Genomic DNA, 18866 nt, shown 5'->3' with positions numbered 1-18866 from the left:
TACATGTTTTGTATGTTGTGTGTATTAAAATTTACTTTTTTTCATTTAGCACTTGCATTATCAAAGCCAACACCACATTATGAAAATTGCGGGCCCTAGTCAGGCTGCTGAGAAGGGTACCTTTACTTTGTAAACCTTTAGTGGAAAATTAAGCAGACTGCTCTAGCTCCATGCTATGAAAATTGTGAGCCCTACACCAAGGCCTTCTTAGCTTGCTTGATAAACCAAGATAAATGTGGCCTCTGTTTCTATTGTCAGAAAAAAATGAACCAAATCCACAGGCAAGTACAGATATTGACTGTTTTGCAATCTTTCTGCAGACCACCCAAATAGTTCTTTTTGTGGACAGTTTGAGAAGTTTAATTTAGACACATAGACGGTAGCTGCAGAAATCATTTAGTGCAGTGACCAGGACAGATATTTGGCTGTGATTGTCCCTAAGTGGCAGCTTGTCACTTCCAGATTCTGGCAGTTAAACAGTATCAATGATAAAAAATTAAATGTACTGAATTTATTTATTGTATTTATATATAACCTGGGGGCATACAACAATATTAGTTAGATGGGTCTTTAGTTTTGCCTAGTACAGTGGAACCTCAGGTTGCGAACATAATCCGTGACGGAGGCACGTCTGCAACATTCGTAACCTGCAGCGCCGTGCATGCACATAACGTGATACGGCGCTTCTGTGCATGCACAAGCGGCAAAACCTGGAAGTAACCCTTTCCAGTACTTTTGGGTTTCCCGCAGTCCGCAACCTGAAAATGCATAACCCAAAGTGTCTGTAACCTGAGGTACCACTGTTCAAGTCTCTTTGGAGTTTATAAACAAAAAACATAAAAACCCAATGTTGAATAATCTTGATTATAAAGTTAACCTTCAAGAGTTTTGTAACTTCAGTATCCATGATTATGTTAAATCAAAGAAGTATGTTTGTCCATAAGGATAGGCAGCGTTAAGACCATTATGCCAAGGTGGCCTCTGAGGTTCCTAAGTGAGTAACATGATGCCCATCGACAACACAAAGCTCTCAGACATCCCACTTGGTCCTTGTCACGCTTCCTTCTCCGTTTTTAGAAATTGAGGTATTTTTTGCTTCCTGCCTTTTGCTTTTATTTGCTGAGTGCGACACGTGCTTGTAGGAGAGATGTTGCCTGCTTATTTCGGGATGGGGTGTAGATGTTTTGCAACAGTTTTTCTTCTGTGAAATGGGTATTTTGTTGTGTCCACAGCAGCTTTTTAGATTTTCAGATGTGCCCCAGGCTCAAAAGATTTGGAGACCCCTGAATTAAAGGGACTGAGGAGGGCAGAGGCTAAGTGCCAATGTATCTTCACAACAGGTCTCAGAAGAAATTACTAGATCTTTGACAGAGATTATTTCTAGTCCAGCTGAAGTTAGCATTTGAGGAGTGCATCCTTTAAACACCAGCCATTTTCTCAGAGGATGGTGGAGTTAGGGGCAACAAGCCTTACAGGGTGCCTAAACTCAGTTGATTCCAGATCTCTGCTTGAGTAATACAGTGGTACCTCGGGTTACAGATGCTTCAGGTTACAGACTCCGCTAACCCAGAAATAGTACCTCGGGTTAAGAACTTTGCTTCAGGATGAGAACAGAAATTGTGCGGTGGCGGCAGCGGGAGGCCCCATTAGCTAAAGTGCTACCTCAGGTTAAGAACAATTTCAGGTTAAGAGCGGACCTCCATAACAAATTAAGTTCTTAACCCGAGGTACCACTGTACTTCCAGATGATTGCTTTGGGATGCTTTGCATCCACCTTGAGCTTTGCCCAGTCTCACTTGGAGCTATCTGTGACTCTGCTTCCCTGCCTGAACTCTTGCCCTTCTTTGCAAATACAGGCTTGTAGATTCTGCCTGTAGCTGAATAGTCTCCACCTTGAATCACTCCCAGCTTCACTCAGAGCTGTCCGTGGTACTGTTTCCTTGCTGAACTTTTGTTCTCCGCTGATTCTCCCCATGGACTCCATCTGAATATTATTCTTTCTAGCTAACTGTGGTTTGAACAAATCCCTTTCCTGTTTTGAAAGCAGTGGGAAACTGGGTTATTCCAAACTACAAAAGGAAGTGTTACAAATATCCTCCCGTATGAAGGAGGGTAGAATGTGAGCCAAGGCTCATTTCGGCATATTCTCAAAACAGGAAACAATGGTTTCTGAACTAGGTCTCTGTGTTACTTGATCAGGGATATTTTTGGTTGTTCTCATCAGTAAACAAAACCTGAATAATGACAAAATTAAGTTGCTGTGAGCAGGTGGATCCCACTTTCAGTTAGTTGCTTTCCTCCTAAATGAGCAGGTTTGAGATTCATGGGCTACCCTAGATCCTCAGTTATTTCTGCCCCATGGAGTGTCTTTCACCAGCTATGGCTGGTTCACTTACTGCATCTGCTCCTGGACAGGGTAGTCTAATCACACTTATCTGTGCCCTAGTAACTTTCCTCTTGTGTCAAATAGCAATCTCAGGATAGGGGATTTTGGGACAATGGTGTGGGTAGAAAGAATTACTCTTCCCACTGCCACAATCCTGGTGAGGAGTGCAATGGATGCTACATATGATTTTAAATATGATGCCAGACTGCACCTTTGACTTTACTAGTTGTTTAGTCCTTCAGTATTTAATAAGTTTGATAAACTTACTCAGCAGTGACAAAAAAATCTGAAGTGCCATGAACTCAAGCACAGAAACATTAGGTTTTGTATATGGATTTTTCACTTTCACAGCATTTACTTTTGCATGGTTTGTGCCCTTTGGATTTGCACATGGATGTTCTGTGACCCATGAATCACACTTGGTGCATCAGGCATACCTGAGGAGCAAATCAGATTTAGATTTCAGCTTTCTCCCACCTCACAATGACCCCTCTGATAGTGAAGAGGGCCTCATATCACACTTGCTCCTAAAAGCATTGTTGGGCAGGACTGGGGTGGAGGCTGAGAGGCAAATTACCCCCTGTTCAAATATACAGTGAGGAGAGACAGCCTTTGCTACCTTTGCAAAGGATCTGGATAGTGAGCACGGGTGTGTTATGCTTTGATTGGAGAAGCCCTGTAGTATATGTCCTCAGACACAAAACCCTCTGATTTTTACAGTAGTGAAGGTGGCCTCTGCTGTCCTTTGGTGCTGAAGGAGAGAAGTTTGGATTTGGAAGTAGCCCACTTTTCCTTCCTGTCAACCCTTTTTCATGAAATTGGTAGATGGGATAATACAAAATATCCTGATGACTCTTTGTGGCGGCATAATAGAAATCAAATTTTCTCAACCCTCACAATTCCCCCACCCCTTCTGGGTTAGTGCATGTATGCTGTCCTCTTGCCAGATATATTTCCCAGTGGCATGAGGGAAGTGCATGTGTACAGATCATGACCACAATAGTGGAGCATTGGTATTTCTTATCTACTGATCTTTACTTGGGGCATTTTGTGGTCTTGTTGCTTATCACCGTTTTCCTGTTTAAGTTGAGAGCAGCGCAAAGAGGCTTTCAGGTTGCATGGAACTTGGCTGCTTAAATTAAGGAGCCTCAGAGTGGAAACAACACACTTTTACAGTTGTGAACAGTATTCTCACAGCACTTGAGGGCTGAAACAGCAGTGTATACAAGCTCAATAGCGCTGAAAATCTAAAAATAGCATTCGTGCTATTACGCTTGCATGTGCTTGCATTGTACAATTTAAAAAGTGACAGAAGAACAACATCCATTGTGTTTCAGTAATTGCTACTTCCTCTGTGTAAGTGTGCAAATAGCCTTACTTGGATTAGACATTTTGCAAGAAACCTTAATCCCATGCATAGTTAAATTGTTTTTAATATTGAAGAAAGTCTATGTTGTAGTGGCCTTGGTGTTTGGTTTCAACCATTATTTTAAATTTTTATTTCCTCATTTTTGTTACTATTATTGAGTACTTTCTCCCACTTTAGTTTCTGTGAATGTGTGATCTTTCTGTCATGGGAATTTAATTCTGCATTCATGATACCCTTCTGGCTTGTGATCAGCTGTGGTTGGTTGAAGTATTTTCACTTGCCTTAAAGGAAAACATCCTTCATTACAATGCTGGTGTTGCTTTTCAATCACTTTTTAATCAAGGAGTTAATGTATAGTAAGAGCAGAAAACTGTTTAATATCTTATTTTGTACAAACATTTAAATAACAATCTATCTGATCACCTGTGGTAAGAATGCTTTCCATGTATCCAGGAAGTGAAACTTTGTACAAGTTGTTCAGTTCTCCATTTTGAGTAAAAAAATTGATAGGTATGAATGGGAAGATGGGCAAGTATTTTTTTCTGGGCAATATCATATTTGTGAGTTTGTTTTTATAATTGTTTTCAACAGTGTAAAACAGTTGTGAGGAACCTTTGGCGCTACAGATAATGCTGAATTACAGCTCCCATAATCTTTTGCCATTGGCCATATTTAGTGGGGCTGATGGCAGCTGTAGTTCAGCAACATCTGGAGTCCCAAAGGCTCCTCATTCCTGGTGTAAAAGGTTTAGTGTTATGGACTGTATCTTTGAATTGGATCTGTTTAAAAATTCACTAGGTTTCTCAACTTTTTCTAAATTTCTTTGTCTTGGCTTGTAGGTAAAGCTTTTTAGAAGTTGTAGTACTATTTCACTGATGTTACATATTTTGAATAATGCTATTATCTTTCATCTATAGCTCTTAGAAAAGTTTATCATAATATAAAGGCTGTTTTCTGGCAAAACATACACTACTGAAAATGCTAGTAAAATAAAACTTGCAATTATAAACACCTTGGCTTTTAATGTCAAAAGAATTAAGTATGCTGTTGTTTGGACATCTTACTAAAAGTAAGTTTGTTAGGAAGGACTGGGACCAGACTGCCCTGAATCCAAAGAAGTATACAACTAGTTGCATGTGCCAGAGGGTTTTTCTTGAACAGCAGCCCCACTTTCCCCTCCTGTATTCCACACTGTGAATGTATTTCAAAATTGAAGGATTTTTAACACATACACACACACACACACACACACACACACACACACACTGTTCACTACATGGCCATAGGGTTTGCCATCCAAAGGTTAATAAAATAATACACTGGATATGTTCAGCTTCTTCTACCACCAATCTACTCTTGTTATAATATAGTGATAAGATGGTACATATCCTTTGTTGCTCAGTACCATCATGTTTGTAGGTTTGTAATTTATTTTAAATATTTTATTCAGCAGAAAAGGTGTCTTCTGTAGACTGTGTGAAATGACTTAAAGCATTTTGGTCAGTATCCAGTTAACTTGTCTAATCAGTTAGGTTTACACTTGCACAATGGATCTTCCTTCTCTTATCCCCCTGTGTGCCTCCTAAATCTGTCCTGGGCTCCCCCCTCCCCAGCCCTCTGCAACAGATGTGGGGAGGACACAAGACATGTATGAAGAGAGGAGAGGGGGAAGTTCTGTTGCACAAGTGTAGATTCTTGCACTGATGGAACAAGTTAGTTGGATATCATCCCTTTCTGTGCAAAATAGGTCTAATGAGTAATTAACTGACTATGAGATAAGCTTAATTTGGTTTGTTTATCTAGCATCCACATTTTTCTCAATTAATTTTCCTATTCATAGTGATAACTAATATTTTGGAGTTTACCGGGAGTGCTTTGTAGTGTGTTTAAGCAACTCATACAACTCCACATACCATTGTGGAGCTTATGGGAGCTGAACAAAATCTGGAGGGCCACAGGTCCCCAAGCCTCATTCTAGTAAAAGTGACAGTTCTAGACAATAAATTATAACTTAAGAGGAAAATCAGATTCAAACCCTAGAGTTTAGTAGAGTATATTGGCATGCATGTGTGATAAAATGTTGTTGGCATCTGTCTGTCTTGGGAGACAATGGAGGAATGCACCTGGGGGGGTGAAGTCAAACTGTTGGAAGGTTATGGTGCGTGCTGTGAGTGTAGAGACAGGAGAGTGATAAAATGTAATTTTCTTAGAAATGCCATAAATAAGAAGGAAGCTTCACTTGTTTAACTAAGCAGTTACCTAAGTTCTTGCTAAATACCTAAGTACTATGATAGTAGTCTATAAGAGTTGTAGCAGATCAATGAGGATTTCATTTTAGTAGGCACTATATATACTTTAATTTATTTATTTTTAAAGTCCCTTGACTGAGATCTCGGTGTATGACAAACACTTTCAGGAGAAAGTGAGTATAATATAATAGATATTTGTTAGTCCATTTCTAATGAAGAATTGGCTTCATTGTGTTGTGCCTTTATATTTTTGCCCCATTCTTCTAGTTGTAAGCTAGTGACTTTATTAAATGAAGTGTGATCAAGGTGAGCTTGAATTCATAAGATGGTAGAGTTCAGCCAGGATTTTGGTCTTTCTCATGACTAGGGCTGGGTGATATATTGATGTATCTCCAAAACCTGTTTGAAATCCATATGGTGATATCAGTATCATAATTTTTGATGTGGCAAGATATTGCGAATCATGGTGTGTGTGTGTGTGTGTGTGTGTGTGTATGTGTGTGTGTATGCACTATGCAAAAATCACAATGTGGGAAGCCAGCCAGAGCCTCTACATAACTCCATCCTTATTTCAGACACCGTGATATATTGGTATATAATGATATTTAGCTGGTGATATATCATGATGTTGAAAACCAGATATCGCCCAGCCCTACTCATGACAAAGGAATGTGCTTGGTCTACAGTCTGGTAAGCAGACATAGGAAGTAGACAAAGAAGCAGAGTGTGGAAAAATAAGTTACATTGTACAGAGCAACATAAATGACCCTTCTGAAACTATGGATTAAGGTACGTAAGTTGATTTAGGAAATTATATAGATGTTGATAATCAAAAGAATCCTGCATAGAGCGACTATAACGTTGTTACCACTTGGAGATGGATGAAGTATTTCAATATGACAACAGCTTCATGTTAAAACCATAATTTCTGAAAGCCACTCTCACTATGTGTATTGCGTTTATTGTGGAGAAGAATGCATGTTGATGGCATTGAAACTCTCTATATGATTTAGACACTTTTCTTGATGTGTGGATTTCAAATGCACTGACCAGGATTTGGAACCATTGCACACAGAATTGTTTCCAGCTATATCAATGTGCTGGTCATTGGCCACACTGTACTAAGTCAGCTGACTGTAATAGAGAATGGCCATTCTGGAAGGATGGTTAGCCCAGACACAGTCTGGATGAACATTTCTAAAGTAGGGACCATGTTTCACTTGTAGAGCACATTCTTTGCCTGCCAAAGACACCCGCTTCAATCCCTGGCATCTCATATTAAATAGGATCAGAGAGCAGGTGATGTTTAGTTTCCTAGGGCTACTCCAGTCTTGTCAGGGAGGCTTAAAACCTGCCCCTGTCCCATCTCCTCTCTCTTTTGAATTTTCTTTGTCATTGCCTAAGAATATGAGGAGGAGTTTGTCGTCCTGTTTTGCCTCCTACCCACTGTATACTTGCCATATATAATCCCTATATAGGGATGTAAGGGTGTGATTCCAGGCATTGTCAAAGACTTTTGTTAAAGATCCTGGACAACTATTACCAGTCAGAGTAGCCTTCACTAGTGCTAGGCCAAAACTTGTTCTCCAATTTCACATGGCCATTCATTCCTGGAGAATTTGGGAGCTATTTTTGCACCTTTCATAGGTGCAATGCAAATTTCTCATAACATTTTTAGAGATGCATACACAACTTATTTTACTGTACAATGTGGCCTAGGAAGTCTTTTTTTTAGATGTTGTGTAAGTAAAACCCCTTTGCCCATTCTGGCAGCATGAAACTCTCATTCTGGCCTTTCAGTTTGGCAACACTTCTTGGGGTGACAGCATGACGTTGTGTAGTCATGTGGGTGTCCCAGGAAGTGCTGCTAAGCTCTTAAGGTTCTCTTAAAGCTTTTTAAAATCATCATGCACACACTCAGCCATGCAGGGCTTCCAGTGTGGCAGCACTTCCTTAGTTTCCCACATGACTATGCAATGTAGCTGGCATAAGAGCTTCATTCTGCTTTTACTTTACACAATGCTTGAAGAAAAACAGTAAAATGAGGTAAGCACAGCTCCCTCCTTTGAAAACAGGAATAAATTTCTTTGAACTTTGCTCCCACTCTACCCTTTTTGAAAGCATGTTCTGTGTCCTCCCCTTCTCAAATTGTTAAAAGAAAGGCAATTGAAGGTTTTGAACAGCTCTAATCATTACTGGTCTAGATACTCTGACCTGGGATAAGGCAGGTTCCTGTGTTCTTACCCTATTAGATTGTGTCTGAATCCACATAGGTAACTAATGTTTTTTGTGTTCACAGTGTTTGCTGCTGGCCTCTCCCCACGTCCCCACCCCCCACCCCACAGGATGGTATGATATTTGAAAGAAGACGATGCATACAGGTAATTCTTTAAGTTTCAAAGTTTCCTGATTTATATTAATCACTGTATACTTTGATTTTATTAAGTCAGACTTGTAAATAGGCACTATCTTGGTAACCTGTGGCAAGTAAGTCACCAAACAAAAAAGCTTGTCGGTTAACATCAGCTGGTTGTACACAAAGCATTATGAGGTGGTAGAATATTTTTATGTATTCAGTTAGCTTTATATTCCACCCACCATGGAAGCCATGACAGGAAACATGTTTCAGTAAACTAGCACATGAGGTTGAAAAGTTCTAGCTCAACCATTTGCTGTTCTGTTCCATTTACATAAAACATTTTTAATTATGGGATTGATTGATTGATTGATTGATTGTCTGGACTGAAGTGGTATGTTCTGTTATATTGTATCTTTGTGCTACCATTTCATTCTGCTGCATGTTGTGGGCAGGGAAATCAGAAACTCTTGCTTGAGAGGCATAACTTAGATAAAAAAGTATTAAAATAGCAAGTTTTGCATCTTGTAAAAGAATGGAAAAATGGTTTCAAGTTATTCAGAGTTTAATCAGCTTGTGAACCACAATAGTTTTATCCCCTATAACATGGCTTATAGAATAATGTTGGCAAAGATTATTACTTTTCAGATAGTTTTGTATTGCATTTTTATACTGAAAGTAAAGGGAATTCCCATCAACTGCAACCAGCATGGCCATTGGTCAGGGATGATGGCAGCTGTAGATCAACTGCATGTGGAAGGCAAAAGGTTACCTACCTCTACTGTTTATGTATAAACTATATATTGTACAAAAAATGGTTTCAACCATCACAGTCCCCCCCCCTAAGAGTTCTGAATATTATAAAGCTTTTTTTTCTTTGGCTAAAGTTCTATTTTATAAAACAATTCATAATGAGAAGACAAATAAAGTGTGTTTTTGGGGAATAGTGCAGAACTGGAAAAGTTTGTGGTTCATTGATTATCTTGTGTTTTTGTATATGTAGTTTACAGTGGAGTCTTCTGTCTTTGCTGTCCTGAGATTTACCTTTAACTATCACCTGGAATATTGGATATATATATTTTAAATTAGCAAGATGGTTTTTCTCACATCTTTTCCACTTACCTCTTCTCCACCTTTTTCTTTTGCTTAAAAGTGTGTTAAAAAAGTGTTCACACTTCTTGAAGCATCAGATGGACAAAAGTGAACTTGAACACATAAGGCAGTGATGGCCAGCAACTTGAATGGTTTTAAAAAAGGATTACAGGCTATCAGTGGCCACCAACCCTGATGGATACCTTTTTTCCTCCAGTGTTGGGAGAATTTAGCACAGCAGCTTGCCCCACCCCCTTCCCGCATGACACAGCTAATTTGCTATAGAAGGACTTTGGTTTACAATCAGATAAATTTTTTGAAAGATGGGTATCCTTTTTCATGTGCTGAATCCTAAAGTTCCAGAATAACGTGTCACATTGTATCTTTTTAGCTCTTTCACAGAATGATTGTAAATATATTCTCTTTATAATGCTTTTTCGTTTGTATTTATCTAAAATAGAGTGGTATGTGCATATGTATACACAGACACACATTTTTTGAGGGGCGGCACAAAGCCTATTGGCATCATCACGGTGGAGCAATCAACAGTTTTTTTAAAAAAAAGTATTTACTTTAATTTTTTAAAATGACAAATTCATTAAGCTGTTGGCCACAAAAAAGCTCTTGGGGGGCAGATGTGGCCTATCGGCCACCTGTTAGGCACGCCTGGTCTAACCTCTTGTTGAAACTATATCTGATTCTTGGGGAGATCCTTCTTGCCTTTGGAGCTGTCGGCTAGAACTACTAGTCATAACAGAGGCTTGCTTGCTGGCTATTTTTCAAGGTGGAAGGAAAGACCTCACTAAAAAGGAAGACCAGCAATGAAGAATTTGAGTACCTTGCAAACAGGGTGAATGAATTTTAAAGTAATTTTAATTTTAAAAGGCTATCATTAAGAGAGAGAGAGAAATCATGTTTCCCGTTTTGAAATTGGTTTTCAAATAAATGGAATAAAGGCTCTAACTAGATTGATAATTGAAAATATTTTATCACTCAGTCCATCACCCTTTTCCACATGATTTCAGAATTGTATCTAAGTGAGGGCAATCATGAAATTAATGGATTTCTGTTTCGCTTTTTCTGTATACTTGCAAGGGCACTAAGCAAGATCACTCATTTGAAGTCTAGTGCTGTAATCCTGTGTGCATTTACTTGGAAACATGAACCATTTAACTCAGTAGTGCATATTTTCAAGTCAGTCATGGATGGAGTTAGGTGTAAGATTGGCCAGAACTTTCAAACTGAACTTATTTTAAGAACCCAAGTAGAGGGCAGATAATAGAGAATTGCTCAGGTGAATTTGTTGGATAATCCTAATGAGATACAGGACAGAAAGTTTGGGATTTATTGACTGGGTCCAGTAGAAAGCCAGTATGATAACTATAAACACTACATATTTTATTCATATTTTACATATCTCTGCCTTCAAATTTTGTGTGTGTATCCATATTTTACATTTATAAATACTCGTCCTCAAAAGCCAGATATTTCCTACCATTTTTCCTTTTACATAGAAAAATAGTCTCTGTTTAATGCTTTAATTAGCTGATCATACATTGATTAGTGCTTGCAGCCCTACTACTTCCACAGGAGACCTAATTTCCTTGTTCCATTTTTCCACTACATATTTTTGGGCTATAGGCTATAGGTCTGTTGCTGTGTTTATAATCCTCAGGTAGGTGAAGCATTTTGTGATTTAAAAAAAAGGTATAGAGCTTGCTTTTGCTGTTTAAAATTTGGGACAGTCAGCTCCAAACACTGTGTCCTTGGAGAACTTAGTGTGTCCCAAGAAAGAAATTAATGAAAATAGAGGCTCCTATAAATCAAAACTACTCATCTAAAGATATGGCTGCATGTTCTGTGTTTGCTTCATTTCTGTAAGGAGACTTGCCAAGACCAGAGGTTCATTTACCTAGTGGGTGGACTCTTAGAGAAAGGGTAATCATTACTCCTTTGGAGAGAGCAGGTTAGAGTGAAATATACTTCTGAATTTAATTCAAAAAAATAAGAATGGTTTGGCTGTTAGACACTTCAGAAATATTGTTTTATTCAGAATTTATTTACTTCCAAGTGTTGTTGGTGAGAGAAACTCAGCAGCTGGCAATAGTGGCAGTAGTACTTTAAGTCAAGTATCAAAAGTAATGACTGTACTTGATTGTTTTGGCTTCATACATTTGCTGTCTTTAATGGAGAGGAAACTTCCTACTGTGAGGTGTTTGGGATTTGTGCTCATTGAGAGTTAAGAAAACTAACAGTTTATTAAGTGTAAGTCTTGACTAATGCACAATAAGACATTGGTTACCTAATAAACTTAATATATAAAATCCTAAATCTGAGCATTTATGACTTCAGTTATGACAGATTGTACTGACAGTAAGCTTTATCGTAATATAATTCATTTTGATACTTTATATTAAGGCTTTACTTAAATATAATATGAAATCCAGAAGAATATGAATCTGTCAAAGCTGTAAATACCAGTGTCTCACATCCCATGGCAGGTCTTCAGATTTGTTTGCTTCTGTTTAAAACCTATGCATATTTAATTGAGGGAAAGAGGAAGATAGAGGGATTTATGCATGCATGCCAATGATCTGCTGATTGACAATTCTTGGTTGCACAAGTCCTTCATGCAGAAACAGCTTTACAGGTTATATTTAAATGAAACAAGCAACACAAGAAATTATTATTTTTCTCCCCAGTACATACTTTTTGTTTTATTTTGACTATTTGAGAAACATATAGTTAGACAATTCCTGATCTAAATTATAAAATGTAAATTTATCTCTAGATTATGATTTAGGCTGTAAACCTGTACCTACTTAACCTTAGAGTAAGGCCTAATGAGCACACATATATAGGATTGCAGCCCTTAGCCACTTAACTTATTGGCAGAACTATCATTTAGGCTTCGTTTTCAGGACTGAATTTTTCATTGGTTATTGTAAATCAGTGCACTCCCATAGAATATAGGGCCATGCTTGCAGCAATAAGAGAATAGGCTACTGTTAAAGCATCATGCTTTATCCTTTATTTGGTAAAAGCTCAAATTCAAAATACCTAGCTGAAAATGTAGAAGAAAAATACTGTCTCTTTCCACATGCTGATAATAAATATTGCAAATAATAATTGTAATATCTATACATATTAGATAATAAAACAAAGCCTTGTTGTGTGAGACATGTCTCTAGCTAGCCAAGCTTCCTGTTTCTACAGAAGGCTAGTTGCAGACCTTTAGATATGGTTGAAATATTTTGGCATCTATATAATGCCAGCAAAAAATTCCTCTTCATCATTAAGAGTTAATAAATCCACTCAGCTCATGAATCTAGGTGGAGAATCCTTTACCCTCTGACAACACATTACAAGTCACCACACATCCATTGAACTGCACACTGTTCATCCGTGCTTATTTCCCAGCACCAACCAGTGAAATCAAACTGCTGATATATTGTTGTTATACAAATCTATGGTGCAACCACATTCAGAATACTGTGTATAGTTTTGGTCGTCTCATCTCAAAAATGGTTTTGTAGATAGAGGAGGAAAAGGTTGTAGAAAAGGACAACCAGTATGATCAAGGGGATGGGAAAAGAAAACAGTATTTGGGACTTTTTAGTTTAGAGAAAAGAATCCGTGGACATCCAATGAAGCTGAATGTTGGAAGATTCACGACAGATAAAAGAAATCACTTCTTCATGTAGTGCATAGTTAAACTATGGCACCCGCTCCCACGGGAGTCAGTGATGGCTTTAAAAGAGGATTATAGATTATTAATGGCTATTAGCTGTACTCTGCTTCCATAGTTGGAGACAGCAGTGCTTCTGAATACAGTTGTTGGAAACCACAGGAAGAGAGAGTGCTCTTGTGCTCGAATCCTATTTGCAGGTTTCCCACAGGCATCTGTCTGGCCACTGTGAAACCAGGATGTTGGAGGAGATGGACCATTGGCCTGATCCAGCAGGGTCATCTTATGTTCTTACAGGGATATCCCAAAGACCATAAATTTGGTTGCAAAGACCAACCAAAATGCAGGAACCACTGCACATCATGGTATTCCGTGTAGCAAGCACGTACCATATAGCTTGGACATTTCATATCTGAACTACTAACAATCTGATGCCTCTAATTAGCCAGCTCTATACAGTGGTACCTCGCGTTGCATGTGCTTCAGGTTACATACACTTCAGGTTACAGACTCCGCAAACCCAGAAATAGTGCTTCAGGTTAAGAACTTTGCTTCAGGATGAGAACAGAAATCGGGCTCCGGCGGTGTGGCAGCAGCAGGAGGCCCCATTAGCTAAAGTGGTGCTTCAGGTTAAGAACAGTTTCAGGTTAAGTACGGACCTCCGGAACGAATTAAGTACTTAACCCGAGGTACCACTGTATACCATAGAGGCTAGCCTAGTAGAAGTAAGGATTTTAAAAACAGTGCTTGCTTTCTAGCGTTGCTTGCCATCCCACTCACTTATTTTGTTCAGAAAAGTACCGTAGTTAAATATTGTTTTTTAGGGTTTGGATGGATAAATATTTCTCCTTATTGTCTTATTGTCTAATTGTATTTACTCTCTACTGTGTTTAACAAGTTATAATAATTATGATAAAAAACTGTGGGTTGAAAGCTATGTTAACTGAATTGTGTAATAGATTTTTTTTTATACTTCAAGCTTTTTTGTTTCATGTTTTCCCCCTTGTAAAACATTTGAGGGCCATGTATATATAAAAGCAGTCTCAAAATGTAATAAATAAAATAGCTCTAGGTGCCCAAGGTGGATTATGAGCTTCAAAATATTTTTATTTAAATACTGAAAGTAAATGTCGAGGTCCTATCCATAAGTATGCTTTACTGAAAGTGAAAAAGTTATTGGAAAACAAGTAATAAAAACTATGCTAGCTCTTGTGGAAGGTGTAGGTGGGACTGAGGTGATACTTGTTTCCATTAGGGTACTTCCAGGAGTGATGTTTTTCTTTCTGAGATGCATGTGGCTAACAAAGAAATCAAAGTATATGAGTATTTAAAAATTGCTTTCATTCAATGTGCGTGACAATATTTTGATTATAGCTGGAGATGACAAACTGTGGAATGATAGATGTCTGGAATGTTGAGATTGGAAATTTCTGAGCAGCTGTGTGACTTTTTAAAGTTATTTCTATTTTAAAACTCAGACAGCATAATAATAGTTCGTTATTTTGAAATTGTTGACCAAAGTATTATTGCCAACATGAGAAAGAGAAGCTATAGCAGCCATTATTTCTGACAGTATATTAAAATGTGCTGGGCATTCTACAGTACCAAGACATGTTTTACTTGCCTTTCATTGAAGTGCCTGTTCCATGAAAACCAACCAAGCTACTTCACTTGCCCACATTCAGATGTAATACCAAACCATGGTTTGTTAGCTCAATAGTCTCCAACCGTTTCAGATCCAGGGCCCAATTTTTATCCAAACAACCAGTTGGGTACCAATTTCTTAATTTTTCACTATATATTTGCAGTGATGGTAGTGCTGCTTGGTCTTGAAACAGGCTGGGACCTGAAAAAGAGTTCTGATCCAAAAGTTGAAGACCTAATGGTTTAGCTCAACACTGGATTGTTTAGACATCTGAACCCAACCAGGCTAACTAACTACTGATTCCAGGTCTGCTAGTGTTTCTGTAGGCACATATGCATGCACATGTGCTCACAGAAAAGCTAGTATGTAGTGGGAGGGAGCCAGTCGGGCTGGGCTTTAGGGCCCTACCAAGTGATTGAAGGCAGGCACAATGTCTTAGGAAGCAGGTGACTCCCAGGAGGCACCATGTCACTTCAGTCTGTCATGTTCTTGCTTTGACATAGGCAGGTCTGTCTTTCCTGCTTGATTTGCTGTTTTCTCTCAAGCTTTTCCTCTATTAAGGCTCATTTTTCCATCCGCCCCCCTCTAATCTGTCTGTGTATGTAAGATTATTTTAAATGGAATTTAAATGGGGAAACCGCCATAGAGACTGTGTGGGACGCAGGAAAGGCAGTTATGAGGGGTTTCCTAATACAGAAAAATAGTCAAGTAAGAAAAGAAAAAGAGACAAAGAAGGAACAGATCCTAACACAGATTATGGAAAATGAAAGAAAGTTAACTATTAACCCCAACGAGGAGACCGCAAAGCAGAATATAAAGATATTACAAGCTAAATTTTCTACAATAATTGACCAAGAGGTAGAATGGAAAATTAAAATGATGAATCAGAGGACATTTGAGTCGGCAAATAAGATAGGCAAATATTTGGCGTGGCAAATAAGAGAAAGAAGAAAACAAAACACGATTAGTAGGATAAGGGAAGGAGAAAGGATTGTGGAAGAGCCAAAAGAGATAAGAAAAATATTTCAAAAATATTACAAGGATTTATATAAAAGAGGAAAGGAAACTAAGCAAGAAATAGATTATTTTTTGCAAGAGCATCACCTAAAACCGATTTCTAAAGAAGAAAATGAGATATTAGACCAGACAATTACTCAAGAAGAGATAAAAAAGGCTATTAAAAGGATGAAAAGTGGGAAAGTGCCAGGGCCAGATGGCCTTTCGGTCAAATATTATAAAATACTAAGTAATCAAATATCCCCAGTGTTAGGAGAAGTGATGAATAATATATTAAAGGAAGGAAGGATCCCGAATACCTGGAAGGAAGCATATATTACCTTGATCCCTAAAAAAGATGCAGATACCCTGGAAGTGAAAAACTATAGGCCAATTTCATTATTAAATAATGATTATAAATTATTCACAGACATAATGGCAGAAAGACTAAAAAAGGTTTTGAACAACAAAATACATAAAGATCAAACGGGTTTCCTCCCAGGGAGACAATTAAGGGAAAATGTAAGGAATTTGATAGACATTATTGAATATTTGGATATGAGTATAGACAGACAAGCGGCCTTGGTATTTATAGACGCTGAAAAGGCATTTGATAACATCTCATGGGATTTCTTGAAGAAAAGTTTGGAAACGATGGGAATGGGAGAGAAATTCAGAAGAGGGATAGAAGCAATATACAAGGAACAGAAGGCAAAATTGGTAATAGACAACACTACAACAGAATATTTTGATATATACAAAGGAACTAGACAGGGTTGCCCCCTGTCTCCTTTATTGTTTATAACGGTACTAGAAATACTGAATGAGAGACTGAGGGGGGCAACAGAAATAAAAGGAGTCCGGGTAGGAAAGAGGGAATATAAAATCAAGGCCTTTGCAGATGACATCGTACTAACCTTAGAAGACCCAAAAAATAGTGTAAAAGAAGTTTTATTAAAGATTGAAGAATTTGGAGTCGTGGCAGGACTTAAGATAAATAAAAATAAAACCAAAATGTTGGTTAAAAATTTAACAAAGGAAGAAATAACCGACTTAGAGAGAGGGACGGAAATTGCAGTAGCCAAGAAAGTGAAGTATCTTGGTATATGGGTCACAGCCAAGAACATAAATTTATATAAGGATAACTATGATGTCACCTGGAGGAGTATAAAGAAAGACATGGAAATATGGGGGAGGATGAAACTCTCTTTTCTGGGGAGGATAGCGGTTGTTAAAATGAATATTCTGCCTAGAATGCTATTTCTATTCCAGACCATCCCCATACTTAGAGACCTGAAACAATGTAAAGAGTGGCAGAGAGCTTTGGCAAAGTATATCTGGCAGGGGAAAAGGCCACGGATAAAAATGAAAATTTTGATAGATAAAAAAGAAAGAGGGGTTTTTTCTCTCCTGGACCTAAGTTTATATTATGAAGCGGCCTGTATACTTTGGTTAAAAGATTGGATTAAACTGGAGAATAGAGACCTGCTGGATTTAGAAGGCTTTAATAATTGGTACGGATGGCATTTGTACCTTTGGTATGGGAAAGTGAAGGCTCAAAAGAGCTTTCTAAATCATATCTTCAGGGGACCTTTATACCAAACATGGGAAAGGAATAAAAATCTCCTTGAAAGAAAGACCCCATGGTGGATCTCACCGATTGAGGCATTAACGGTGAAGAAAATAAATATGGAGGGAAAAAACGCCACATACGAAGAAATGTTAAGAAAAACAGATCAAGGGCCAAGACTTAGACCTTATGAAGAGATAAAAAATCTATTCACTGGGTGGTTGCAATACCACCAGGTGAATGATTTGTTAAAAGAGGACAAGAAGAAGTTGGGTTTTGATGATAAAAAATCAAAATTTAATGTAGAAGTAATAGAAGGTAAAAACAAAACCCTATCTAGAACCTATGATATACTATTAGAGTGGTACACAAAGGACGAGGAGGTCAAGGAGGCAATGATCAAATAGGCAATTGATTTTGGTTATAACATCGACTTTGAAAGGTGGTTGGAAGTGTGGAACCGTAACATAAAGTTTACAGCATGTATGTCCCTGAGAGAAAATATTTGGAAGATGCTATACAGGTGGTATCATACCCCTGTGAAGTTGGCCAAAATGTATAGATTAAAGGATAAGAAATGCTGGAAATGTGGGGAGGTGGAGGGTGACCTATATCATCTATGGTGGACATGTAAAAAGGTGAAAGGCTTTTGGGAATTGATTTACAATGAGCTTAAAAAAATATTTAAATACACTTTCCCCAAAAGACCCGAAACCTTTTTGCTGGGAATGTTGGATAAAGATATTAAAAAAGAAGATAGAACGATATTCCTCTATGCCACCACAGCAGCGAGAATTTTGTTGGCACAATATTGGAAAGTGGAAACTATCCCCAATATAAATGATTGGCAAATTAAAATGATAAAATATGCTGAGCTTGATAAATTAACAGGTAAAATAAGAGACCTTGATGAACAGAAATCTCTGAAAAATTGGAGTAAATACTGGAACTACATTGGAATAAATGTTTAATGTGACTGGCGGGGTCAGAATAATACTACCAGCGTGTGAATTTAGGTTTACAGATCAAAAATCAAATACGTGAATGGAAGTAAATATTCGATACTTACCAAAAGGGTGGAAGGAAGTCTAGGAGGTGGTTTTTTTTTCTTTTCTTTTCTCCTTTTTTGTGAAGTAGCCGGATAAATCTCTCTTTGTATAGTTAGAGAGAGGAAAAAGTTTGGCCTGTATATTTTTTACTTTTTTCTTGTTGTAATTTTTTCTTTTGTATCTGTTTGTATTTGTTTGTATGCCTGTTAGGTATATAATGTTAATAAAAATGTATTTGGAAAAAAATAATAATCTGTCTGTGTATGTGAATGGGGTCTGGTATGGCCTCCTTCCGCACCTCCCATGTGGGTGTATGGTTGTTCTTGTCTCTCCTTTGTTACTCTGGCTGTCATTTGGGTTGTTCTCCCACTCTTTCTTTTCTCTTTCTACTTCCTACAACTGTCCAAACAAGCAGGCCATCGTCTCTTGCCAGTTGGTAAGGCTATGTGGATGTGTGGTCTTTAGC

General features: G+C 38.0%; 1 protein-coding gene across 2 annotated transcripts in view; it reads left to right on the top strand.

The window, feature by feature from the left end:
* DYRK1A (dual specificity tyrosine phosphorylation regulated kinase 1A) overlaps positions 1-18866 on the top strand; it is a 111363-nt gene that overhangs the window by 41010 nt on the left and 51487 nt on the right. For both annotated transcript variants that reach the window (XM_083734761.1, XM_083734760.1), the window contains exon 2: positions 8304-8385. In XM_083734761.1, the coding sequence (XP_083590887.1) occupies positions 8376-8385 (10 nt within the window). In that variant the 5' untranslated portion in view covers positions 8304-8375. The remainder of the gene's footprint in view (positions 1-8303; positions 8386-18866) is intronic.

The sequence above is a fragment of the Podarcis gaigeae genome (genome assembly GCF_964106915.1).
Source record: "Podarcis gaigeae genome assembly, chromosome: 4".
NCBI lineage: Eukaryota > Metazoa > Chordata > Lepidosauria > Squamata > Lacertidae > Podarcis > Podarcis gaigeae.
The sequence above is the reverse complement of the archived record's forward strand: the minus strand, read 5'-3'. Positions and strand labels throughout refer to the sequence as shown.